Source organism: Chenopodium album, chromosome 23 (genome assembly GCF_948465745.1).
Source record: "Chenopodium album chromosome 23, dcCheAlbu1.1, whole genome shotgun sequence".
NCBI classification, from domain to species: Eukaryota; Viridiplantae; Streptophyta; class Magnoliopsida; order Caryophyllales; family Amaranthaceae; genus Chenopodium; species Chenopodium album.
In genome coordinates, this window is record NC_137856.1 from 34,824,188 (window position 1) to 34,850,416 (window position 26,229).

The 26,229-nt window shown below is 34.6% G+C and overlaps 4 protein-coding genes across 7 annotated transcripts; 1 reads left to right on the plus strand and 3 right to left on the minus strand.

Moving 5' to 3' along the window:
- Window positions 1-434: 434 nt before the first annotated feature.
- Window positions 435-3,827, minus strand: LOC145607927 (uncharacterized). Its single transcript, XM_081663522.1, has 5 exons — window positions 3,420-3,827; window positions 2,536-2,741; window positions 1,858-1,956; window positions 1,689-1,762; window positions 435-1,111 (listed from the first exon to the last, which is right to left on the minus strand). Exons 1-5 carry the CDS (start codon window positions 3,772-3,774, stop codon window positions 880-882), a joined length of 966 nt encoding a protein of 321 aa, XP_081519648.1. The 5' UTR covers window positions 3,775-3,827; the 3' UTR covers window positions 435-879.
- Window positions 3,828-4,489: 662 nt separating this feature from the next.
- LOC145607926 (oligopeptide transporter 6-like) lies at window positions 4,490-8,205 on the minus strand. Its single transcript, XM_081663521.1, has 6 exons — window positions 7,491-8,205; window positions 6,976-7,073; window positions 6,281-6,850; window positions 5,916-6,174; window positions 5,626-5,808; window positions 4,490-5,381 (listed from the first exon to the last, which is right to left on the minus strand). Exons 1-6 carry the CDS (start codon window positions 7,986-7,988, stop codon window positions 4,758-4,760), a joined length of 2,232 nt encoding a protein of 743 aa, XP_081519647.1. The 5' UTR covers window positions 7,989-8,205; the 3' UTR covers window positions 4,490-4,757.
- A 4,059-nt stretch (window positions 8,206-12,264) lies between these two features.
- Window positions 12,265-17,263, minus strand: LOC145608134 (nuclear speckle RNA-binding protein A-like). 4 transcript variants are annotated; one of them, XM_081663736.1, is made up of 7 exons: window positions 17,082-17,263; window positions 15,565-15,686; window positions 15,107-15,482; window positions 14,914-14,975; window positions 14,755-14,836; window positions 12,911-13,017; window positions 12,265-12,786 (listed from the first exon to the last, which is right to left on the minus strand). In XM_081663736.1, exons 1-6 carry the CDS (start codon window positions 17,167-17,169, stop codon window positions 12,914-12,916), a joined length of 834 nt encoding a protein of 277 aa, XP_081519862.1. In that variant the 5' UTR covers window positions 17,170-17,263; the 3' UTR covers window positions 12,265-12,786; window positions 12,911-12,913. The 4 variants fall into 4 exon arrangements, with proteins under 4 accessions (XP_081519862.1, XP_081519860.1, XP_081519861.1 ...); XM_081663734.1 differs by having other exon boundaries at window positions 12,897-13,017; XM_081663735.1 differs by having other exon boundaries at window positions 12,265-12,801; window positions 12,897-13,017.
- Window positions 17,264-20,780: 3,517 nt separating this feature from the next.
- LOC145608779 (protein yippee-like At4g27745) lies at window positions 20,781-22,185 on the plus strand. Its single transcript, XM_081664377.1, has 3 exons — window positions 20,781-20,920; window positions 21,146-21,296; window positions 21,702-22,185. Exons 2-3 carry the CDS (start codon window positions 21,204-21,206, stop codon window positions 21,927-21,929), a joined length of 321 nt encoding a protein of 106 aa, XP_081520503.1. The 5' UTR covers window positions 20,781-20,920; window positions 21,146-21,203; the 3' UTR covers window positions 21,930-22,185.
- Window positions 22,186-26,229: the final 4,044 nt, after the last annotated feature.

The following is a 26,229-nucleotide window of genomic DNA, read 5'->3' on the forward strand; positions in this document are numbered from 1 at the left end:
CTTTTTATTGTTTATTTCCGGTAACAAAAATTGGCTCTCCTACATTCATAATCACAATAAATTGCATCAACATGTTATACTCCCTCTGTTTCAAAATAATCGCAACGATATGGAGTACACATACTTTTAGAAAATATAGAGTATACTTTAATAAAAAAAAAAAAAAAATTAAAAAAAAAAAGCATAAGAAGTGGTTAGTCTGAGAGGTAATAAAATAAATAGTAGTGTAAGTGGAATTAATAGGAAAGAGAAAATATTTAGTTTGTGAAAGTGGGATTATTAAAAGAGATAATTAATAAAATAATAGCAGATTCTTACCAAATAAGAAAGTGTTGCAATTATTATGAAACAGATGTAAAAGGAAAGTGTTGCGATTTTTACGAAACGAAGGGAGACTTTTTCGTTTATTGAATAACAAACAATCATAGTATTACAACTCCTTGGCCCAGTAGATCTATTTATCAAATATAAATGTCTGGAAAAATCTTTTACTTTAATCAGGAAAAGCATCAAAGTTAATGTCGATTGTCAACAGAAACTATCATTTACAGTAAAGTCAACCCATAATGTATGGTCATCTATACATCGACCTATGCTTAATAAACCAATGAACAAGCTCTATACAGCAACCCAGAGTAATTGCATACAAAAAGTTACTGTGAAGCATTTCCAGGCAAGAGTTAAAAACCAGGCTTGTAGAGAAATGGTAGGAACACCAACAGAAGATGGCAACAGAGACAGCAACTCGGCTTACCTACACTCCTCTAAGCTTAGACATAATAGAAAGTCAAAACTGTTGGCACCAATCTTCTGCTGGATTGTCCAAACAAGATCAGTAAATCATGTACCCTTAACCTTCCAAAAATCACTAATTGCCTGCTACACTCCAAAGAGATCAAGCGATTCAAGGACTCTGCGAGCTTGGATGTGCAAAGCTGTCATCCTCTCCTCTGGATCAAGAGTTGAGCCAAATTGACTAGCTGCCCATATCAATGACGCAGATTTTTCCCCTAGAAGTCGGCGTATGTCCTCATGTACTGTTGCCATTGGCTGCATGTCTCTCCCATCCACGTGCCCAATGAGTAATAACAAAAATTCTCCACATTTCATCCTATTTATAGCAAAGTGAGTGTCAGCAAAAGGATCGCAGCAGAAGAGTCTAATATGGACAAGTTTATGATCTCCATTCTAATTTGGCTGTCACATTACTGGTTATTTTGAACAATGTTACACTTAATTTTAGATACCGGAAGTAATAAATAAGAATTACATGTTTGAACTAATTGACTTGCAGGCAGGAGAAAGTCAAACAGCTAGATCAATATCATTATAAGATTGACAGCAAATTTACTCCATAAGATTCTGACTAGGATAGTTCTTCCTAGCGTGATACTACAAAGTGTACCAAGGCTCTTGAATTTAAGTTATTAAGCGAGATGTGATTACATATAAATTACACAAATAACCAAGGTTATCTAACATCTTCCCGGAGAATCACAACAAAGGCAAGGTATGGTATATGGATCATGGATGACTGAATGGATAATTCTATAAATATGGTTCTAGCACGTCAAGCATTTAAATGCATATCTACCATGAGCTTACTATCAAAGGTCCCAATTATAAAACAAGAAATGAGATAAAACTCTTGAATCTTGATAAATATTGGATACAGGAATTGAAAATACCTGAGATTTTCATCAACTTGTTTGTCTCTAATAATTGCAGCAACTTCCTCAATACCATTACAGGTTTCAAAATCCTAGAGAAAAACAGTATATTACAAGAATTCAAATTAAACTCATACTTGTATAATGGATGATAGATTTTATACTGAAACTAATTAACGTGTTATACCATTTGATTAGCTGTCGAATCTAACATCAAAGCAATCAAAGCATCAACGCTGGCACCTTGCTCAAGAGCTCCTCTACTCGATAATATATTCATTAGCACCTGCATATGATTAAATATTCATAACTTGTAACAGGAAACTAATCCTTCTCATGTTTCTTATGTAGACTTAAATACAAAAAATTTCTGTTTCAAAAAAAAAAAAAAAAAAATACAAAAAATTTCCTCCCTACCCAATAGTCAGAATCCTTCAATTGTCATTTTAGGATTTTCATAAACAATCATTCATCTTCCTTAGTAGCTTTCAGCCATTCAAATTTTCAATCTATCTTTCGAAAAGTTATCATTTTTACTTCAACAGAACAGTAGCATGTGAAACTTAAGGTAAGAGCTTATCAGCTACGAACCCTCCAGAGAAGGCGACACAAACACACCAGTTTCCATGACTACAATTTTTTTTTTTATTATTGATCCCAATCAAACATCCTCTAAGACTAACTCAGACCTGAACAACACCAGCCACAGGTTTCTTTCTTTTACCTTTCTCACATAAATTTCCTCACTTCATCCCTAAACCCAAAGATGATGGTAGGAATAGAAATGCCAACAACACATTTACATAATCATGTAAGAGACTAATGAAAACCAGGTTTTTAAAATAGCAAAAAGAGCATGTCATACCGGAATTGCCTTGTGCTGGTGAGCCAAAATTGTACTTTGCCTATGAATCAGGCAGCATCCTTCCAAAACACGAAGTGCAAGTGCAACTTCAGTATCAGTTGAAGGGTTTGTTAACTTCATAGGTTCAACAGTGAATATATGATCCAAACTGGTCACCTTATCTTCTTCCGAATCTTTTAGTGAATGTTGAAAAAGAACAGGAACCACTGCTCATACGTAACCAACAGTAAATACATCACCCAAAACCGTCAAATTATGAAGACAATCACTTAACCCTTTTATAAACTTTCAAGAGCCCCAAAAGACAAATTTTAGTATAACAAGTGAACACCTTCGGATCATCGTGCAACAAAAATCAATCTTATGCTATTTGATTACTCCTTGCATTCACAAATACAAGTATGTAAAGATTTTTACTTTCAGAAGTCAAATCGATTTACTCGAAAATATTGGCTTAATCATGTAAGTAATTAGATTTTCCAATACATTGAAGCTGAGGCCAGTTCCAATATAATCAAAATTTTAAATTAAGGTGTCCTGTGGTCCAATAAATACAATATCTTCTACAAAATGTCCTCAAACTATATTAATTGACAGCAAAAAACACGAACTTACTCCGTCTTCTACCATTTCAATCTTCCTCAAAACCTCAATTTTCCAATTGCAATTTCTATTATACAAGAATCACAACTTCCTCCAATTCCATATATCATCAATCACCAATTCAACCAATAGACGCCATTAATCAAACCTAACATCTCAACAAAACTACCTACATCAATTCAATTACATCATCCAAAATCTCACAACCTAAAAACAAAATTCAATTCAATTCTACATTTGCAACCAAAAATCAAACCTTAAAACACAAGAAGAAAAAAAACCTTGAAGATCAGGGATAGATTGAGTGAGGCAAAAGAGACGAATAACCGAGTCAGACTCAGCGACAGAACGGAGGAACTTGAGGAGACAACGAAGGCCGCGAACTCGGAGAAAGGAGAACTCAGCTCGCGCGTCTCGGAGACCGGATCGGAGAGCGAGTGTAACCTCTCTGTACATTTTCCGTTGATTAAGCGACTCTACTAGCTCCTCCACCGCCGCCATTGCCGCCGCCGCCGACGGAGATGGTGACTGTGAGTCCGGCTGACCCGTCGGAGAGTTCGCCGGTGGTGTTTGGGAGTTTGGTTTTTTCAAATTCATGGTTACGTCTCTTTCTTTGGGTTTGTTTGGTTCAACCATTTTTATGGAGGAGTTTTTAAACGCTGCGTATTTATCAAAGTTTTTTTTTGGTGGATGAGGGGACTAAGGGGAGATGAAATGGATTTATGGATAATTAGACTTTTTTTTGGGTAAAGTAAAATTATATGAAGTACAAGATTACAATGTATTCAATATTTTATGCACAAATAAGTGAATAACCATTGATATGTCCTCAAAAAAAAAAAAAAAAAAAAAAAAAACCATTGATATTTCTTCATTTTTTTTTTGGAAGAAGATTTCTAATTATCATTTAGAAAATCATATAAAATTTATATTTAGAAGTATATTGAAATTGTTTATCAAAATGAATTTAACAGATCTCATATTATATGATTGTATTTCTAATCAAAAGATAGAGTGAGGGGTTAAAAACGAAAGATAAAAGAAAAACAATTGCCTGAAAGAAGACATGACGTTTAAAAAAAAAATTGTATATGGATGACAAAATAGAGTAAATAATAACGCAAGCATGCACCGCATGCATATGGGGCTAGTATTAAACAAACGAAAGAAGATAAAAAAAATGATAAATTATTTTTTAACCATTCTAACGCACTTAATTGTTTTTATTTACTTTCGTTTATTTTAACCATTCTAAAGTACTTAATTGTTTTATAGTTTAACACATGACGTTTGTAATGAAGAAAATGTACGTACACATGACCAGTAAAAGAATACCAAAGAACTCTTTGAAATCAAACATGTACATTTCATTTATAAAATCATTGAATCCAACTTCTAGAGTTCTAATAATTATAATTCCATGTAGTCCCAGATACTTCCCTTCATTTGGCTTCTTGGAGCCTTGCAAATCATATCACTAACCCCCATTGGAGAAATCTATTTACACTTCAAAAAAATTCTAATAAAAAAAACGCACAACAATATCTTTGGAAAGAATGTAAGAATTAAATAGATAGAATAAATTGAATGCTCCCCACAAAAAAAAATAACTTGAATGCCTAAAAGACGGGGCAACCATCCACTACAATCCCTTTGGCCGTAGGGCATTGAGCCAGCGGGCATATCATATCATCCGAATGGTTCCCCCACCAGTCAAGGCTAATATTGCTAACATATTGCAAGCTAAAGAAGAGAAGAATCGTCATAAAAGCTGTTCCTGCATCAAGACCTCCTGAAAGAATGTAATTGTAGCGTTCCCACATCTTTGGGCGGTACCTGAAAACAACATACCCTGAAAGGAAGCCAACAATGATCCAGCTAGTGAAGTTAACCGCGCTAGCAGGTGGCATCATCATGGTTGCACCCAAAATAACAGGCATATTAATGAGTCCTATCCACTTTTGCTTGGGGAATGCCTTCAGAGCAAGCCAAACTAGGCAAGGTGCCAAGGCTCCTGCAAGGAAGAACCAGTTCATATGCGAGTAGTACCCCAGGTCTCCAAAGATCCTGCGCGGACCCACCAGCCCCCAGATCACCGAAGCAGAAAAGAAGGTCCTGTCAAAGGAGCAGGTCCATGGACTGTCAGGTGGCAACTGTGATGGGTCACAGATGTGAGGGATTGACTCCATCATCCACCAAGCTGTTCCGGTGTAGACTGCTACTGATACTAATCCTCCCACAATCTGAAACAATAATAGGAACCTGTTAGCATTAGTCCAAGGACCAGAATTCATGATTATGCTTAATTTTACTACCCAAATTCTTTAGTCTTTCATTACAAAAAGCCTCATCATCTTGATTACATAAATTAAGTACTTTTAGATAGAGAAACCTGAATTGAAAATGGTTTTTGACAGCATTGTAAAATCTGATAATTTGGGCTCGAGTTAAAACAAAATAAAAGTTGGGTGAATAAAGGGAACAAACCTGAGCCATGAACATAGCTTTGGGTGGAATCTTCATGTAATGACCGAGCTTGAAGTCCCCAATAAAGAAAAGGGCTTGACTCATACTAATGTAGCCATACACCTTGAACAACATATTAGCAACAGGTCTCCCTGGGTACAAGTATCCAATAATGTATTCCGTGATGATATTCAAACCTGGTTGCTGTTATGATAAAAGAACAACAGAGAACGTTAAGGCTTTAGAGCAAATAGTCGCGATGATCATGCTACATTTTTTAAGGTAAAGAAAGAGTTTACAAGTCAATGTACCTGATTTGTAGTGGCTTGAATAATGCCTACAGGGAGGGTGAAGAAGAAAGCAAGCGCAGAAGCAAGCAAGACACCCCACCATGGCAATTGGAGTGACTCCTTGTAGTATTCGCAAGTAAACAGGGTCAAAGCAAGGTTAAGCACTAAAAGGACATGAAACCACCAATTTGGTACTTGTCCATAGACCTTCATCAGCTTCGTGTGTATGTCCACTTTCTTTGATGCTCCGAAAGCTCCCTTGACTTGTCCCCATATCTCTCTGTATGATCAGCAGAGCATTAAGTGTAAATCAAATGGTAGCAACACCCAAAAACAGTACTAAAATCACCAATGAAAAACATTTGTATAGCATAATTCAATCATACCTTCCATTGAAGATTGCAACATGGACAATGGTTGCAGAAAGCGCGGCAAACCCAAGGCCATACGTCACAGCAAAGAAAGTGCTAAGATATAGAGGACCATTTGTGGCATATGCGGCCTTATCCAATGTAAAATGTGGAGAAACGATGCTTTTGATATCATACTTGGTTCCATTAACCATGAAAAGACTTTGAGAAAATATAGGGAAGTTCTTTGCCTTGAGCACGTCAAACCAATAACAAAATGGTATTATCGCATACATCATGACAATAAATCCTGCAGCTACATTAGCAGTAGCAAACCAAGGGCTAGCCAGAGGACTCCCTAGGTACGAGGAAATCGTAGTCCAATCTAAAGCAAAAGAGCCGATTCCAAGGGCCTGAGTTCCCGAACCCAACTGATTGACTAGAACAGATTTTGGAGCAAACCAACAGAGCCAAGAAAAACTAGTTGTCATAATGAACAGGTAAGTGGGTAGCACACAATAAGCAGCAGCACAACATAGAATAATGAGGAAGGCCTGTGTTCGGGATATGCCTCCTTTCGCCCTTGTTTCCTTCTCATGTAGAGCCCTGCAATGACAAGCGAAAATTCCCACAATTCATCAAAAGCCTCAATGAAGATATACATTTGTATTGATTGAACCACATCTTTTTTCCGATTCTAAAAACAAACTAGCTAGTATCAGAAGTTTCACCTAAATATTGAGACTTGAACCAGATTGCTAGGCCACCACATCTCTGCTGGCTCGACGAGATACTTCCGGAATAGACCAGCCCATCCAAAACCTAATAGCTACACATTGCACCAAATTACATCACTTTTGTGTGCTAAATTCAGTATTTACATATACAAAATCAAGTCTAGTTAAAAGTATATATAAAACAATTGCACCATAAACATACAAAATTCTTGAAAAAACAATGAGGGTATTGATCATATCATTTTAAAAATAAATGCATAAAATCTGGGCCTTAAACAAGATTAGTAATAAAATAAAAACATATTCTTCACAAAAAAAAAAAAAAAAAAAAAAAAAAAAAAAAAAAAAACCTCCTAATTCTCTCCAAATCCCTTTCCGAATTTTGATTAATTTTATCTTAAGTTATTCCGATACATACAACTGAATCTAAACCCGACCTGATAATACCAAGCAAATTAAAAACAATCAAATAAAATAACACGAATGAAAACTTAAAGGAGATTATTAACCTGAGTGGTGAGCATAACAAGAACAGCAGGAAGAAGGGTGAGCTTCCTCTTATAAAAAAGCTTAACAGCACTCAAAATATGGGTGGCGTAAACACTTCCGGCACCGGAATTAGCGAAAATTGTGATCAAAACATGCTCTTTAACATTAAAAGGACCAGGGTTTAACGTAAACTGAAACCTAGTACCTTGAAAGAACACCCTCTTTGTAATTGTCTTAGCCATAAGATGTCCTAGAGGAACAACAGCAATCTGGGCCGAAATCGACGTAATAATCATGGGATTTTGTCTATACCACATGAACTGATTAACAAATGACAACAAAATACATGCACCTAGACCAAGAACCCACATTCTAAACGTTAAAACAGGCATGTTTGGATCGTCTGTTTTAGGCACGGTTAAATTAACTTGTGGTATTGAACATTCTTCATCCGTATCGCCTTTTTTCATTGTTGAATCCATTGATTCTGGAACAATTTCTTCCCCTAAACCACCCATATTATTATTATTATTATGAATATGGGTGTAAATTCTAAATTATGTGTAACAAAGTTACAAAAATATTTGATGCATGGTACAAAAACAATGGAGATTCTATGTAGATTATAGGGTTAAAAAGATGAGATTCCTAGTTTTGATGGGATTAACGAGAGATTCTTAGAATCAGAAATGTATACTAATTGGACTCTAGATAAAAATTACGTATATTATTTTATCATTATTGGAAGGATTTTTTCTTTTTTCTAAGAAATAATTGGAAGGATATTGGAGGTGGGTAGTTGGAGGTTTATAATTCTCACGAAATTCTTGGAGATATGTTTAAATATTAGCTGTAAAAAATAACAATAAATCTTTTTTGACGGGATATTTTTATTATTTATTTTTTCCTTATTAATTAATTATATTTATAAGGGGGTTTGGATAGGGTTGAGGTAAGAAATCATAAAGATTGTTTCCATAGTTGTATGATAATGTCAATTGAATTTGGAAGGTTAATTGGTTAGGAGTAGGATGGAAAAAAATCATGGATATATTAAACCATTTTTAGAAGATTTTTCGTACCATAATTGTTGCACTAGTATAGCTGTAATGATTAAACCAGCAAGTAGTAAAATAGCTCATACTTACATGCTGTAACACTTTTAAAAAGAATTTTTAAAATTAGGGGAAAATAAATTAAAGTCTGATCTCCAATAATAATAAAGATTCCAAAATATTTTGTATACAAGGTTCACTTATCTTTTTTTTTTTTTTTTTTTGAATAAGGGTTCACTTATCTTAACAAAGTGTCATTTCTATTTTAAAAAAAAATAAATAAAAAAAGTCATTTGGTTGTCAAAAAACAAAGTGTCATTTTTGTAAATAAGTTAACTATTTTTTTTATTAAATGTGGGTCCTGATTTATTTATGAAAATAACGTGTTTAAATTAATTTAACTAAACTAAAATTATTTTTACTAAATTATATTCATTCTTTAAAGTTGCTTATTGTTACAAAATTATCCTCACTAAGAGAACAAGACCGCCTTATTATCATATACTATTGGTATGAATTAAATTTTACGAGTCAATTCATGCCAATCGTATGTTGGTACAATTATTATACCAATATGATAGTTAAAAATACCGAACAAATACTCATTATTGTCTTAATTTCAAAGTTAATCACACAATCTTGAAATGTATCAAACACACCCATCAAAAGTTTGGATGTTGAAAAGTCTACCACAAAAAACATGGCAATTTAGGGCAAAGAATAATGTGAAAATAAAGTATGATGTCTTAAAGCTTGGTACTTTGTTGCTATAAATATACGACTATACGTGTAGTGTAACCCACTACTACAAGAGTACAAGTACAATAAGGCAATCCGTGACCAGTCTCCACAACATGTGACCCGGCCCATCAATAAGCATCGTTTTCTGAGCGTATGTGCTTTGAAATGTGAGCATTCGGCAACTTTCAACTACAAACAAGTTGGATTATTCTGTGCATTGTGACTTGCCTATCGTATAGCTCTAAGAGGTATGTATAAGTATAATGTCGAAAGACAACATGCTTACATGTACATCAACTAAATGTTACAGTACTCCGTAATAACTAAAAAATAAAACTTACAGTACACTCTTATGGCCTCTACTCTAGTTATTTAGAGGCGTCAGTGAGAGCGATTAGCAATTTAATCTCATACATGATATATCAATTGATTATGATAAATAACAATTGCGTAAAATGGAAGAAAAAAGAGACCGGAACAAAAAATTTTAATTATCATATACAACTACCATGCGAGTTTAACAAAATGAGACTGTTCAACTAAATCAATTTTAAACATAGCCCTAAAGCCCCTAATCATAAACAAGAAGCTAATAACAAAAATAATCATCTAATGGTAGTATTGTACCGAATCACGTGAAACGTTCATACTCCGTATGTACAAAATATTATAGTACTAAGTATATACTTTGTGGTTTGTACAGTACTATATAATTATATACGAAGTATTTTTTTTTTTTTGAAAAAAAAAAACATAGTACATACTTATCACCCATCCTTTTAAAATATAGTGCAAGCTGGCCACAAGCAAAGTAGCAATACATCCAAAGAAGAATGCATTAATGTGATTAAATGCCATCAATATCATATTCTGATAAGTTTGTACAATAATTCAATAAATAACTGCATGATTTTTATTTTAGTTCATAAACTTTTTCATACTATGTCAGGCATTCGTTTTTTTGTACTTAATTGATTCTTTAATGAAGGCATTCAATTCTTGGTTGGCATAGTGATAATCGAAGTACGAAGAACTTTAGAAACGGTTGGAGCAGCAAATAGTACAAAGCTATTGCAATATCTAGCTATTGCAAACAGTCTGCAAGCATATACGAAGTAGCATGAAAATTAGAGAGTACAACAAATTTTCCAGCTGTTGTTAGATGCAGATAGTTGAGTAGAGGTTAGCTAGAGGAATGCTGCATCAGTTCAGTTATTTTAGCTCGATTTAATATGCTACTAACGTTTAACAAAGAAGAGCATAGTTCCTTTGCAAGGTAAGGCCATAGAGGTAGCACACCAGTCAAAGGCGAGTGAAAGAGCACAAACCTAGAATTGTCAAAAGCACACCTGACCCGATCCGAAACCAATCCGTAAAATATCCGATTCAAATTTGGACTCGCGTGGACATAATAATTTAGTATAACTCAACTTTAAAAATTTATCCGACCCGACCCGGCCATTTCAGACCCGATCCGATTATCCGAACTGACACCCCTACACAAACCTGCTCAGCAAAACGCTTACAGCACAACCTAACAATTCTAGATTACAATTCTAGATTATTATGATCAAATCAGAACATTCCATACCCATTTCATAAGATGGTGCATATCCATCGAAGCAAACTATTGTGAGCTTAACCACAAATCTACGTTTAGGTCACTACCCCGATACTTGTCCAAACGGATGGCAACAGAAACTGACAAAAACTAGTATCCACCTGAGTCACTTCTGAGTTCTGAGTACACAACATTGAGCAGGCACCAATGCTTATACAGCAAAATATCCTCAGAAATTATAGAATTTAAAACAAACTAAACAGGCAAATAAATCACAAGCTCATACTTGTCCTAGACTCCTGGTAAAACTATTAAAGACACTCAACACGACTGCATTCCGTTCTTCGTCATAAAGAGGAGCACCTATATATGAAGTTGCTTTTTAAAAAAAAAAATTGCCAAAGGCTCAACTCACTAAATGGTGGATTAGTAATGTACTGAACCACTGGTGTGTACAGAGATCTCTAAGTACTTGGAATGTCATAATGCCAAAGGCTCAACTCACTAGTTCGAACATTATGACATTCCAAGTACTTATCATAAACCATGGTAATAGGTTAATAGCCTTGCTGTCGCACTAACTGAACTTAACAAATGACAAAAGTTCAAAACTAATCTATACAAATTCTAAACTAAGTACCTAAAGAAGAGCTCATATTCACTTGTACCATCAATTATTACTTAATATGTGAAGCAACAAAGATCTAAACTCAGTTTATGGATGAATGCCTCCTCCAACCCAACTAGGCCTTGGTCAAAAGAAATGAAGAAATTGCATCCCAAGTTCCTCAAGAAACATACTACAATTCACTGCAAAAGAGTTTTCCAGAGGTTGACAGACACCCACTGCAAGATGGATCGAGATGTAGTGAATACAGTCATACCACCATATATGCTCATGGCTGAAGTAATCAACGCCCCAACTACAACTTTAAAAATGGACAGTGTGGGTTATAGGGGATTGTAATACTCCATACTAGGTCAAAAAAAAATATTGTGATTGACATTCCTGAACATACAGGCATACAGCTGATACAAGAAATAACAGCAGTGGAGCAGGCAACAGAGTTCCACTTGGCCAAGTCTTGTAGCTCCGATAGCAAAATAGTAATAATTACTCATCTTCCCATTCTATTGAAGAAAAGGCATAATCTTTTCTTATCAGGATAAATTTATAAGAATTCTCGACTCCAAATATGAAAAGCTTTGAAATAGGAATTTTGTTGAGAAAATTGAAGAGTTGACAGGTCAAGAAAATCTGAAATTTCAGCAGCAATTTAAAAAATCTGAAATTTCAGAAGCAATTTAATAAATCTGAAATTTCAGCAGCGATTTAAAAAATATATAGCAGATGATGCATCAAAAGTCATGCCTGAGAAACAATGTTTTCTTTTTTCAAAAACTCAGTAAAAAGAAAGCATCCTGCTGAAAAATAAGGAAAAGAAATCCTAGTATCTTGCAATAAAGTAGAAATGGGTACAGAAACAGTATCAAGTCTATCAACCGCCCAAGCCCAAAACACCAAAAATAAAGAGCGCCAAGAAAGAAATAAACAAGGTATATAATTGAAACACAGTCGGCTGGCTTTTACATGGGGTGATCACAAGAACTGAACAGATGAAGAGAGGTTGCAACATTGAGTCACTCCTCATCAAACCATTGCAGGTATAGATATTGATCCCTAGCAACCAGGCAATGTCGACGATGTATTTCAGTCAGATACATAAGTAGCAAGTTTCCAAGTATCTAAAACTAAATGCGAATACAGTCTGGCACTCTGGCATTTCATAACTTTCTAATAAAAGGGTACAAGCTCCAAACTAGCTACAATCCCCCAAATCCCACGAGTTGGTACTAAATAAAAAGCCGCAGAATGAAATTGGTGCATGGATCTCAATTGTAAGGTGATCATATCAACCTCATTATCGCAGACGCCAACCTCCCATTTTGAGCGGATTCCTACATAGAAACTCCCTTTGGTAATTTACAGCGAAAAATTGTTTGAGTTTCAGCTATAGCCTACAGAGCGAATAGTGCCTAAGCCTGATCAAATGGAAGACTTTAATCACCTGCAAAATCATACCGTTTAACGCTTGCCACGATGGCCACCACCTGACCTTGCACCTGGATAACGAGCGAATTGCAGCCTTAAAATAGAAGTGTCACGGTCATTCTCATCGAACTTATAACCTGCAAAATCGAACTTTACTCACGCCGCAAAAAAGACTATGACCCAGCTTTACACGTATATTTGGGGCCATCACAAACTACAAACGCACCATCGCTTAGCGTACATGTTCAAGGCCAAAACAAAATTACATATATAGCCAATTAAAATTGGAGGATCATAAAATTAAGGCTTGAGAGTTAGACTAAGGGACAAAAAGACCCTATTCACCCAAACTCTTGAAAAAAAAGAAAATGGTCTCTTTAACTTCAACTTAAGATGATTAGCAGGGGAAAGAAAAGAGAGTGTCAAATTGTTCAAGGTCCATGCTGGTCACCCCATTCAAAACCCACATGGCCACATTAGTCCCAAAGCGAGTCGAAGATGTCCCTTAGAAAGTTCAGAATTTTAAAAACACCTCAAACCCAGTGACCCTTTGACAGTTCAATTAACTATGTAGGAGGAGTTGCATAAACCCTGCTTCAAGAGCTTTCGTGTTCTACTATTACTAGCAAGCTGAAGAATTTCTTCAGTTCCATGATGAACAAGATACTTTGCTAACAGAATCAAAGCATTATGTACTGCTCTATAAATACTTTCACAAACGGTATGCCCCATCACAATTACTGATAATACAGTTAGGGAACTTAGGCATTTCTTTGACAATTAAAATGACAAAAGGAGAAAAAAAAAAAGAAAAAAAAACCTAAGTTTCAACCAGAAGATTATTATAGAGTCGAAAGTTGATTGATTCGTCGCAGGATGTTAGTGAAAGAATACTCAAAAATCTAGTTAGCCTGAATTTTTCAGTTGGTTACAGTTACAACTGCATCCCCATTCTAATAATAATAACTTTTTTTTTTTTTTTTTTAAAAAAAGGAAAATAAAAAAATAAGATGCTAAGGCTATGATGGTTGGATGAAGATAAGTTAGCTTTGCAAAACAAAGTAAAAAAAAAAAAGTCACAAAGTTTTGGTATGAGTTCAAAACATGAAGTCAATGGAAGCAAACAAAATTCACAAATTGTTTGCCCAGATGTCGCACCTCAAATCTCCAAATCAACCTTAAGGACCCATCAGATAATACCACACTTTTTTTGCATATAAAGTATCCATTTAAAGCATATGCAATCAAGGGAGGTAAACAGATATGCTTATACAATCCATTAGACAACTGTAGATTCAAGTTAAGAAAAATCCTAGAATCCCAAAAGCCTCGTTGCATTTCTGTTTTAAGGACTTTAATCTCCTTGCACTATGCAAACTATAATTTGCAAATACTACACTTTTTTAGACTAAATATCTTGACTTCAGAACAACTCTTTTGAGTAGTTCAATCACAGGGATTTGTTTATTTTTTAAAGGAAAAAAAAACACATAAAAAATGGATCCTCGCCTCCAATGATAAAAAATAACAGAACTAACGTGAGGAAATTGTAAACTCAAGTATTAGGTTACTACTGTGCATAGACAACGAGGCTTGGATTCATATACATCAAGATTTCTTAAGCCCATTTCCAGCATTTTTATCTGTCACAAATCACCCATAGAACTAGCAGAAGGCCAGAAGAGAGAATTTGTCGCGCAATAAACAAATGCAAAAGCACTCAGTTATGATCATTGACCTTTTGAAGCTCATATATTGCATTTCCACACTAAGTTCAGAAAAGTAATAAACGCATAATAGATCACATAGATAAAAGAGTATGTTGATGTACAAAGTTGTTACACAGGGAAAAAGAAAACCCCCAACAAACTCACCTTGTAAGGCATCCAACGCTGTTGCAGCATGTGCGGGACTTAAAAAGTCAACAAAACACAGCACAATAGGATCTCCCCCAGACTACAAGAAAAACTACACGTGAGTGCTGATCCATGAAAAAAATGCTAAACAAAGGGAGAAGTAGATAATAGACATACATGTCTTGCTTCCTTGGTCACAAGCCTGACCTCCTTGTAGCCCACAAAGGGACGAAAGATGTCTGACAAAAGAAGTGAAGGAAACAAGAAGTTTCGAGAGGGGAGGGATAGAAAACCGGAAATAAATGGCAAATATGAAAAGGGCAGTAATTAATTATTTAAAAAATAAAAAATTTGTAATGATAAAGGATACGAGCCACTTCCCTGCGCGTACAGTTTGCAGGCAAGCCCTCTACATAGAGAGTACTGCTAGCATCAGGTGGAAGGGAAACCTCCGACCTTCCAGATCCAAGGTTGGAGCCCCGCCCTTTGAGGGACATCCCAGGGTCCATAATTCCAATACTTGTCATTCGAGGGTCGCTATTGATTCGTGGATCAGTTACCATACGTGGATCGCTTACCATACGTGGGTCACCAGACATGCGAGGATCATTTCCTAATCGAGGATCGTTTCCAAGTCGAGGATCATTTCCAAGTCGAGGATCGTTTCCAAGTCGAGAATCATCAACAGCATGACTAGATATTCCAGAGCCAGATAATCTTCCTGAATCTGCCCCAGGGTAAAGTTGCTGGACAATATGATGTGTGTTAATGTCAAAAACAGACCAAATTACAGATCAAGGCCAAAGGAGTAAGATTCAGAAATATTACAGTGCTACGCAGGTAACGATCATAAGATTGGTTTATGGACTCGGTATCTCTAATTGCACGTTGAGCTTGCCTGTCATCATCACGAGAGTAATAACCAGCTACATCCCGTCCAGATGGTACATCTACAAAAATGCTAAAGTTTCAGCATATTATATATTATATTATTACACATTACCAAAGAAATCAATCAATTAAAGCCTTAATCCCATAAATCGGGTCGGCTACATGAACTAAAAGTGTTTATTCTGTGTATCATCGACAAAAATCTTCCTCATCCATTCCTTACGATCAAATATCTCACCCTCATGCAAATCCATATACTTCATATCCTTCCTCATTTCTTCCAACCAAGTCATTTTTTGTCTCCCTCTCCCTCATTTAACCCCTTCATGGTCACACTCTTTCACTCTTTGTACCGGTGCACCCTCAAGTCTCCATCTTACAAAAAAAAAAAAGTGGGGTAGGGATAAGAAGTTATCAAAACGCATGCCATGTGTGTTAACACTGGAGTAGCAAAACATGCGCGCTTATCCAAGTTAGTAATCAGTACATGCAAAGCTAAATGTGACTAGTTAGCTGGAATCTATATAATCTTTTAATATTAAGGTGAAGTATACAACTTTCAACAATGAAGCACAAAGTTGTAAAGCAAATTAACAATGACCATATTATTAGTAGACCACAAGTTTTTATTGTGTTCATTTTTCAATGAATACTGAATCGCAATTAAGGATTTAAAATATGACAAGTTAGCAATGATTGAACAGAAAAATTAGAGCGACTTCTTGAATTTCCTCCACACCCAGTCCCAAGCCATCCAAGTATCCAACAACCCTTTACTTGCATGTTGAAGGCATATAGCTGAAGTTTTTTACAACCCAACCAATTTATTCGATAAGCCATACAACGAATCCATTACAAGCTGGAAACCATTATAAGTCCTGTAGCTTTTACAGAATCATCTATACTATACTCGATCAGAAAACTATTAATTTGTATGTATAAAGAAAATTTTATCATTCCATTATGTATCTTTTCTTGAAAACTCATCGGCTTCAACAATCAAAGATTATTTTACAATTTGGCAGCAAATGTAGACACTTTAAGCCAATGTTGCCATTATCAGTCTTAATTAAATTTCTATGGAGCTCTAAACTAAACTCACCACTACATACCACTTACCGATCAATTTGAACAACAAAAACCAATTCTTTAAAGACTAAATCAAAGAACCCTAATAACATAACCAGAAAAACTGCATATCCCAGATAATATGTATCAATTTGAGAATTAAAACCTAATAGAAACACCAAATCGTGTAAAATTGTAAATTAACAAAATAATAAAACAAAATGAAAATAAAGAACACAAATTTATCAAGCATCAAGAAAAATAAGCTCGAAGAATCAGAGAAGTGAGATAACTGGAAACTTCGTTAAAATTGTAAATACAGAAAACCCTAGAATTAAAAAAAGGAAAATGGAAAATGGAAAATGGAAAAAAGAAAGAAAGGGTACCATAATCGGAGCGAGGGCGCTTAGCGGGGAGTGAAGAAACGGCGGGCGGTTGCCTTGAATCGTTGTACCTCCAGTATTGGTCTGACATTTTTGAGCAAAACTAATAACAGAGAAGAGAAGAGAAGAGTTTGTTGAGGCAGATGTCGGGCTTCAACCGCTTCAGTGCTAATTTTGCTTTGTTTGTGTTATTTTTCTTTTTCTCCGGATTAAAATGCTTAGGCACGGTTCTCTTCAAGTTATTTTTGTTGAACTTAAATTATTTTTAATTAAAAAATTTATATTTACAGAACTTAAATTATTTTTACTGAATTGAAATTATTTTTGTTGAATTAAAATTATTTTTACTGGTAATCTATTATAATTATTCTTTAAGAAAACAAAACTTTACTGAACTGAACTTATTTTTATTGAACTGAAATTATTTTTACCGAATTGAAATTAATTTTACAGAACTAAACTTATTTTTACTGAACTGAAAATTTTCTTTACTTAGGCCCTGTTTGATTCACCTTAAAAAAATAATATTAAGTAAAAATAATTTCAATTCAGTAAAATTAATTTCACTTCAGTAAAAATAATTCAGTTCAGTAAAATTCAGTTTTCTTAAAGAAGAATTATAATAGAAAATCAGTAAAAATAATTTCAGTTCAGTAAAAATAATTTCAGTTCAGTAAAATTAAGTTCAATTCAGTAAAAATAAGTTCAGTTCAGTAAAAATAATTTCAGTTCAGCAAAATTAAGGTGAATCAAACAGGGCCTAAATACAAGTATTATTTTTTTTAAGATGAAGAGAACACTAGAACGGGTCGTTTACTTCACCTTATTTTTGCTGAACTGAAATTATTTTTACAAGTGAAATTAATTTTACTGAACTGAAATTATTTTTACTGATTCTCTGTTATATTTTTTATTTAAGTTATTGATTTTTACTGAATTGAACTTATTTTTGCTAATATAAAATAATTTTAACTGAATATTATTTTTTTTTAAGGTGAAGTGAACAGGGTTTAAAATTGATGATGTTGATTGTTGACTACAAGATATAGTTGTATAGGTTATTAGACGTCTTAAATGAGTTAAGAGTTAAAGAACTTAAAAAACATTGAATCTAAATAAATTTTAACAATATTATAAAACAAAAAAAAAAAAGAAAAAAAAATACTGAAAAGTCTTAAGATTAGACAAGCTAAGTGACGTACCTTGCTTATATTATTAGTTAAAAAACAGGGGAAAAAAAAAGAAAAGAAAAGTCGTGTCTAAGAAAAGTCGTTGGATTATTACGTCATTCTTATCCTCATTATGCTATAAAGATGAAAAATAACACCCCTTTTATTTTGCATATCAATGATCTATCAGCTCGTATTTGACAATCTGTAATCTGGTTTAATTGATGGCTAACTCAAATAATAACCGATTTTATAGCTGCAATAATTGTTGGAACCCTGTTGTCTTAAAAGAGGACCTCCTTTCTAAGGCTTTTGTGGTAAGTTGCTTTAATTTCTTCATTTTATTTTTATTTTGGTATTAAATAAAGTTAACATTTTGATTTGATTAATATAGTTTGATAAATAGGCCTGCCATTTTGCTTAATTTAATCATATGATTGTTAGTATGTTAATTATCTTTTCAGTCTAGTATTTGAAAATTTAGTGTTAATGATGTTTAAGTCTAAATTTATCTGTGAATTATTGCGACGAAGTATTGAATTTGAGTCCATGTATGTTTTACCTTTTGTTTACAGCATAATCTGAATAGCTTGGTTTGCTTTTCTATTAATTTTATGAAAGTATTTTTAATAAATCTAAAGATGAAATTAAATAATTATTTTTTATTAAATACTCTGGTCTTCAAAGTTTCTTCACATTACTATGGTTGAGTTGTGATTATCGTAAATTGGAATTCATTTGGTAAAGATAAGTGTAGGTTAAACCGATGTAATAGTTAAATGAAAATCAACAATGATTAGTGAGAAAGATAAGGTCTCATACCAATTGAGAGAAGACTTTTAATCTAGTTGTGTAATGAGTGAAGTAGTCTGATGAGTTGATCACAATATATGTTTGTTCATCTACTGTCAAGTCCAACAAAAAAGTTATCATTTGTCTAATGGTACATTTTGAATCTTTATCAATTTATTTGAGTTGTTGACTATTAAATTTTAGGAGAATAAAACATTCATCGCAATACAGTGAGACATGTAATGTACGACCTCCGTTAACTTTTAGTTGTAACTTTTGAGGTATTAATATTCCAAAATTGCAACCAAAAGTTAACGAAGGTAGTACAAAAATATGAGCTTGTCTTTTATGGTGACAAGCTCATTGGCCATATTAGGATTTAAGATATAAAAATACTCATACTCCGTATTAATTAACTCTTTTTTCGCTCAACTGTATGTGTTTAGGCTTCATCCGGACAAGCCTTCATGTTTCGTAATGCAATGAACTTGAAGGTGGGAGAAAAATTTGAGAAGCAACTCATTACTGGCAAGTTCACGATAGCTGATATATATTGCATCAAATGTGGCCAAATTTTGGGTTGGAAATATTTTCGAGCCCATGATCCAAAGCAAGCATACAAAGAAGGCAATTACATTATAGAGTGTGCTAAGCTATTCAAAGGAAATTAATCCAGATTAAAGTTAACAAATACGGAAATACCCTATTTGATTACCACTTTGAAGTAATAAATTGGTGATGACATTACAAAATTGTCTTAGTGTTGTTGTGACTCGTTGTATCTAAAATGATTTCGTGATTGAAGAACAATACGAAAACTTATCACTCAGTATTGGTTTAATTTCTCAATTTTAGTTAATTATTCCGTCTAACAAGATGTTTTATAAAATTCTTGTAAAAAAAAATGTTTACAAGATTTTATAAGTGATAATTGGAGTTGTACCACTTTTTTTTTTTTAAACATAAATTAAAAGACTTTTATTAATTGGCTAATGCCTTAATTATAATAATTAAATCAAGCATCTTATAATTTGTACAAAGAAAAATGATGCTGCACACCACTTAATTAATTCTTGAATATAAGTTTTTTAGCTTCTAAGCTATGAGTTACATCTGATTTATGGTCATGTATTTTGCTATAATTACTTCATTGAATGTAAGTCATTTGACACACGCAAAAAGAGTCAAATAACAAAGACATATACTTGTACTACCTTAATCAGAGCTAAAAATATGGTCATTATGTATTGAGAGGTTGTTATATATACTCGGGTCACGTCGAGTGTATGTAACAAATGCTATTATTTATGTAATTTGACATTTGTGTACACCTTATCCAATATCACTATTTGGGACAACTTTTTTTATGATAGGATTACGAATGTAAAAAAGAACATATATTATTGAATGTAAAATAAACAAGTAAAATCGACACAAAGATCTACGTGGTTAACAACAATGCGTTGGCTACGTGCCTACGTCCACGAGCAATTTGAGGCCAATAAAAAAAACAGATTGATGGTCTCTCATATTTCTAATATATTATCTCTCGTACAGAGTAACTCATAAATGGGAAATACATAAAATGACTCAAAATTCTGAATAATAACTCAAGTAAATTATCACGATTGAGAAATAAGTAAAATAACCTGGAGTATTTAGACGGAGTATTTGTGTTCGCTCAACAATTTCAATTACACTTCCGTATAAATCATGTCTTTTAATTTCGTCAAGTACAAGTATTTCTTTTTTGAGTGCAATGAATCTTTTGATTATCTAATTAAAGTTTACACTTTGCACGCCAACAATCTTTCGAGTTTCTTGTTCATTGTTTGCGCTTTTGCTTCGTCACTGTCATCAATTCTTCATCTTCTTTCCCAGGTAAATACCCCAACATTCACCTAATTGCTTTTATCATGTATTTGAGATCCAAAAGCTTCCATTTTTCTGCACAATCTATAATCTTTACTGTTGTAAAACTGATTTTGATCATTTTTAAAATTCGGGTTTGCGCCCTTTTGTTATAATTCATGATTTTTCAACTGGGTTTTGCTTATTAAATATTTTAATTAATGGGTTTTTTGTGGGGGTTGCTCAAATTGTTAGGCTTGGAAGTGTGAATTGTTTTGAAGGCTTAGAATTAAATTAGGGGTGAAGTAATTGGATGGCTCAATTGGGCGGACCAAGAGTGTATAGCTGCTATAATTGTCGAAATCAAGTTTGTCTTCATGATGATATCATCTCCAAGGCTTTCCAGGTAAATTATCCTCATTTTCCAATCATTAATTTTAATTATATTGCCAATTCAGTATTAGCTTGTTTGGATTATCATGTTGTATGTTTTTTATAATTGTTACTAATTGTTGTTTTTGATTGATAAATTGATTGGTTTGCTCTAGTTGTTGATAACCCATTGCTTGTTTAGTACACATTCTTGTATCAGACAATTAGTTAGCAAATAAGGGGGCCAATTTGCCAACTGGGGTTTGGGTGTTTGTTATATTAATTAGTTATTTGTTCTTTAGGGGTTTGTGATATTTTGTGTTTTGATGAATGTATTGATATTGAGATATAATGTGGTAGTGATTGTTGTGTAAAAGTTTGAGGATTTCATGGAATTTGAGGTGAGAGTGTGTCCAACTAGTGTGAATTCTGTTGTTAGGGAAGAAATGGTCGAGCCTTTTTGTTTTCCCATGCTATGAATGTTGAGGTTGGGCCTAAGGAAGATAGGCAGCTTATGACTGGCCTTCACACTGTTGCTGATATCAATTGTGCTGATTGTCGACTAGTATTGGGGTGGAAGTACTTGCGTGCTTATGAACCGTCACAAAAGTATAAGGAAGGGAAGTTTATTTTCGAGAAGTCCAAAATTGTCAAGGAAGATTGGTAGCTTGGTAACCAGGTTTTCCTTGTTCCATCCTATGCCCTCATTGTTCTTTTGGAAATGTGAAAATGTTTTTCTGTTGTTTATCCTGTATAGAAGTTGCTCTGACCAAGTGTTCATTCCTGAATCCTGCACTTCAGTGTGCCATCAACTGTTGCCTTCATCTACTGTGAATAAAAATCGACTGTTCTTTGAATATCCTTGTTGGATTGTTTGCATATTGAATTAAACCATTTCATTATATATTGTACTTGTTTGCTAATATCTCAACACTTGTCATCTTTACACTTAATTATTATTATTTTTTACTATAATTTATACGAAGCTCTATTTCTTTTCTTAACTCTGATTAGGCCTGGAATATGGTGCTTAGAATGCACCCTTCTACATATTTGTCTGTATCAGTCTAGTCACCGCCCTGAGTTATGAACAATACAGTAAATATGATCTTTCTTAATCAAGTTAGTTTTATTATTCAAGGGAGGAGAAGTCTCTCTGTGATGCCCTAGGATCCACATACACATGTACAAGTGTACAACTAACCAATCCACATATACTGTCTTTCCCCACAACAAACTATTCAATGTTTTAAGGTCCTTCAGTATCCCCAAGCCCTTTGGCTTTGGCATATAAGTGGATTTGACATCATAAGTTCGTCAATCACTTTATGCATTTCAAAAATGCTGCTAAACTCATCTTCCTTAGCTCTCTGGAAGAAGCCTTGTCTGACCAAGCAAAGCACATATTCTTTCCCAACATCCTCTAAGCTCTGACTTTTTGACTTAAATGTTCCCAAAGCGGTCCAAAGACGACCATAACATATGCATCAAATAGTATCCTCTTCAGAATGAGCTGTAAGTGTTCTTAGATTTCAAGCTCCTATTTTGTACTCAGTATTACTTTAAAAGTTTAAAACTCCTTACTAGACTGTTTAGGTTGGTTGATTCCTTGTATATGAAAGCTGTTGTTAGCATTATGCTGCTTATATGGAGTATGAATTTTTTGGACCAGATAACATACAGAGGTACAAGGTTACTCTTAACATTAATTTATCAATTATATGAGTTAAAACGAGTAAAAATATATTTTCCCATTACTAGTACAAAATGAAAGCCAAAAGGCTAAAATATCCATTATACAGCTATACTCTCTCTATCCTTAAAGGGCTAAAGGTTGCTTCATATCCTAAAAATGGATGCCTATTAGTACATTTACCCACTTGCAACCTCACTTGAATACTTTCAACCTCTCTTTTCATCCATACTTGTGCTCAGCCTCACTCATGTGTACAAATTATACTTTTGTTAAAAGTGCAAGTTTGAGATTTGGAGCAATATTTAGGGGTATGGAGTATGAAATATACATTGCAATAATCAATAAATCAATCAAAGCCTTAATCCCAAAAGTGAGGTTGGCTAACATGAACCAAATTTGATTATTCCGTGTAGGCGTGTAGTCATCAACATAAATATTTCTCCTCCATCCCTTACGATCCAAAAATCATCCTCATGTAAATCCATGCACTTCATATCCTTCCTAACTCCTTCCAACCAAGTCATTTTTGATCTCCCTCCCCCTCGTTTAATCCCTCCATGGTCCCACTCTTCCACTTTTCGCACCGGTGCACCCTTGGGTCTCCGTCTTACATGTCCAAACCAAAGCTGACGATTTTATCGTCTGCAATGCTTGCCACACCTACTTTCTTACGAGTAACCTCATTTCTAATTCTATCTCTTAAAGTGTTTCCACACATCCACCTTAGCATGCGCATTTCCGTAACCTCTATCTTTTTAATATGCTCTTTCTTAGAAGCCCAATTTTTTTCGTGATACAAAAAGGAAATTAAAAAAAATTGAAGCTGAGCTGGAAAACTAGTACAATGAAAGCTATGATTGTTTTTGAGTCTCTCAATACTAGTATATTAATAGATGAATATGTTGTATTAGGGGCCAGTATTCTCCATTTGGACTCTGGCACTTCTCCTTAAGTATGGGGCAACTGTCTATTTCAAGTGATTTCAAGTTTGGGAGGTTTGCTATTTGTTATGGCAGTGATTCCAGTCTTGGGCAATTTTCCAATTGAAGTGTTTTGAGGGAGGTGAGGGTGTCAATCCACTCTGGTATTGCCTTAAGTTTTTCACAATGAATAATTTGCAAATATTTCAGGGAAGATAATCCTTTAAGACTTTCCAGAACTACCTCAAGCTCATCCAAACCCTGTAGAGACAGATCCTCCAAGTTGGGAAAGAATAGGCTAAATGCTTCTTGTTGCTGACGAGATTGCTTACCATAGAAAATATTAAGATTTATAAGCGAAGTGAAGACAATTGAGTACCACCTTGCAGTTGTAATTGTCAATTCCACATTGTCCACTTCTAGGAATATTAATTTGGGGAATGGAGGCTTCCACTCAACAAGATGTTGATGCTGTGCATGCTGTTGATGAACTTGGAGATCCCCTCTTGAATCTTGCTCATTACTTAATAGCATCCTCCACCATCCTTTCAATTTTGGCATACCTATAATTGCGAGCCTTTCAAGGCTGGGAAATAAGGAAGATGAGGGCAACTCGTCCACGACATTGGTAGTGGTGGTGTTGTCTTCCACATACTCCACATCATCTAAAGTCTTAAGATGTAGAATTTTCATATGAGGGAGCTTTCCAAAGGAGCACAAATATTTGCATGCTCTACAATCTATAATATTAATTTCAACCAAATTAGGAAAGTGTCTATCTAACTGATGATCTACCATCCAACCTGGTAACCTCTCCCCTCCATACCCAGTTATTTCGAGAGCTTCTAGATTAGAAGGGGGCTGGAGACATTCTAACACCCTCTCATCCTCTATTGTACCCTTCTTGAAACTTATATCCAGATCTAGGAGGCTCTCTTTCATCTCCAAGTTTACTTCACTGATCTCAGATGACATTATGTACTTTGACTCCTTAAGCACCTCAATATGCAATTCTCCTCTTAGATTGTTTAGCTGATTTAGATCTGATAATCTCCCCACAATAATTTTAACCTCTGATTCAGTCTGTTCATCCACTATAAACTTATCCAGAGTTGTAAGATTTGTCAAATTTCTCAAACCCATGGGCATATATCTCAACTCATCACAATATCTCAACTTCAGGTGTCATAGATTCACTAACTTGCTCATGTCCCTTGGCAACTCCTCAAGGTAAAAATAATCATTCAAGTAGAGTGAATGTAAATTCACTAGACGTGTGATTGAATTAGGAGTTTCACTATATTAGTTTCAGACCAATTTAGATAACGCAAGCAGATCAAGTCACCTACGGATACTGGCAATTTCTTTATCCCCATCCCATGTAGGTCCAATACCTTTAAACATTCAAATGTTGATATTAGGGACAAGTTCCTCACCTTTAGCTTATAATCAAACAACCGCAAAGAAAGGCACATGATGAATGACTGTAGGTGTTTGATTTTGGGTATTGAGGAAGGCATTTCCCAATTTGAGTTCTCCATCACTTTCCAAAACGACAGATGACGAACCCTTTTGTCAATTTCTTTGAATCTGCCACCTTGTATCTGTACCCAGATAGTGAGAGAACAAGCTTGTACATTACATTGTGCATGCGCACTCCTATAAGCGCTGATGTATCCCGTATACTAACCATACAACTCCAGAAAACCCCACAATTACTTAAGTTGATTATATATTATCGCCCTGCTTCCTCCAAGCTTTGATTACTATATTGTGGCTTAATATATCCCAAAGATATCCAAAGATGGATCAAATATTCACATGTAAATGCCTTACTCTTTGGGAACAAAGTGCAGTAGGTAACACAAAGCTTCAATCTTGCATCCAATTGGTGGTAGCTAAATTTCAGCGTATTCATAACATTGCGCCCGTAGGAAGCGAAATTAGTAAGCTGATCATCCCTAAAGGCAAGCCATTCCTGAACTGTACGTTTCCCTGCTAAGAGGCCTGCTATACTAGGCATATTTGGACACATTTTAGCGATCTCCTTCCCAATTGCTTCCACACCTTGTTCATGCCATTGTGTAAAAGCAATGTCTTGAAAGAGAAGCCAAGTGTCAACTTCTGTTAAATCCTCAAGCTTGTAAGGATCATTGGAGTCCATTACTCCAGCCACTTTTTGATCGCGTGTGGTAATGAGAACCTTACTCCCATTAGCCCCAATTTTAAGGAGCTTTCTTAGCTCGAACCACTTAATTGTCAAATCGGATTTACCCCAAATGTTATCGAGAATAAGCAAATATTTCTTGCCACCAATTGCTCGGCAAAAGTGATGATAGAGCTGAGCCATG

Bases quoted from the DNA above. Each gene is read 5' to 3' on its own strand.
- LOC145607927 (XM_081663522.1), bottom strand. From the start codon at position 3,774: ATGGTTGAACCAAACAAACCCAAAGAAAGAGACGTAACCATGAATTTG. The intron at 2,742-3,419 runs GTTTTTTTTCTT...ACGTATGAGCAG, and splicing joins ATCTATCCCTGATCTTCAAG to TGGTTCCTGTTCTTTTTCAA. The intron at 1,957-2,535 runs GTATGACATGCT...AATCATATGCAG, and splicing joins ACCAGCACAAGGCAATTCCG to GTGCTAATGAATATATTATC.
- LOC145608134 (XM_081663736.1), bottom strand. From the start codon at position 17,169: ATGTCAGACCAATACTGGAGGTACAACGATTCAAGGCAACCGCCCGCC. The intron at 14,976-15,106 runs GTATCCTTTATC...TTCTTTTGTCAG, and splicing joins TACGCGCAGGGAAGTGGCTC to ACATCTTTCGTCCCTTTGTG. The intron at 13,018-14,754 runs GTGAGTTTGTTG...TCGATTTTGCAG, and splicing joins AGCGTTGGATGCCTTACAAG to GTTATAAGTTCGATGAGAAT.
- LOC145608779 (XM_081664377.1), top strand. From the start codon at position 21,204: ATGGCTCAATTGGGCGGACCAAGAGTGTATAGCTGCTATAATTGTCGA. The intron at 21,297-21,701 runs GTAAATTATCCT...TTCTGTTGTTAG, and splicing joins TCATCTCCAAGGCTTTCCAG to GGAAGAAATGGTCGAGCCTT.
- LOC145607926 (XM_081663521.1), bottom strand. From the start codon at position 7,988: ATGGGTGGTTTAGGGGAAGAAATTGTTCCAGAATCAATGGATTCAACA. The intron at 6,175-6,280 runs GTATGATTGAAT...CTGATCATACAG, and splicing joins GTTGCAATCTTCAATGGAAG to AGAGATATGGGGACAAGTCA. The intron at 5,809-5,915 runs GTACATTGACTT...TTATCATAACAG, and splicing joins TTCAAGCCACTACAAATCAG to CAACCAGGTTTGAATATCAT.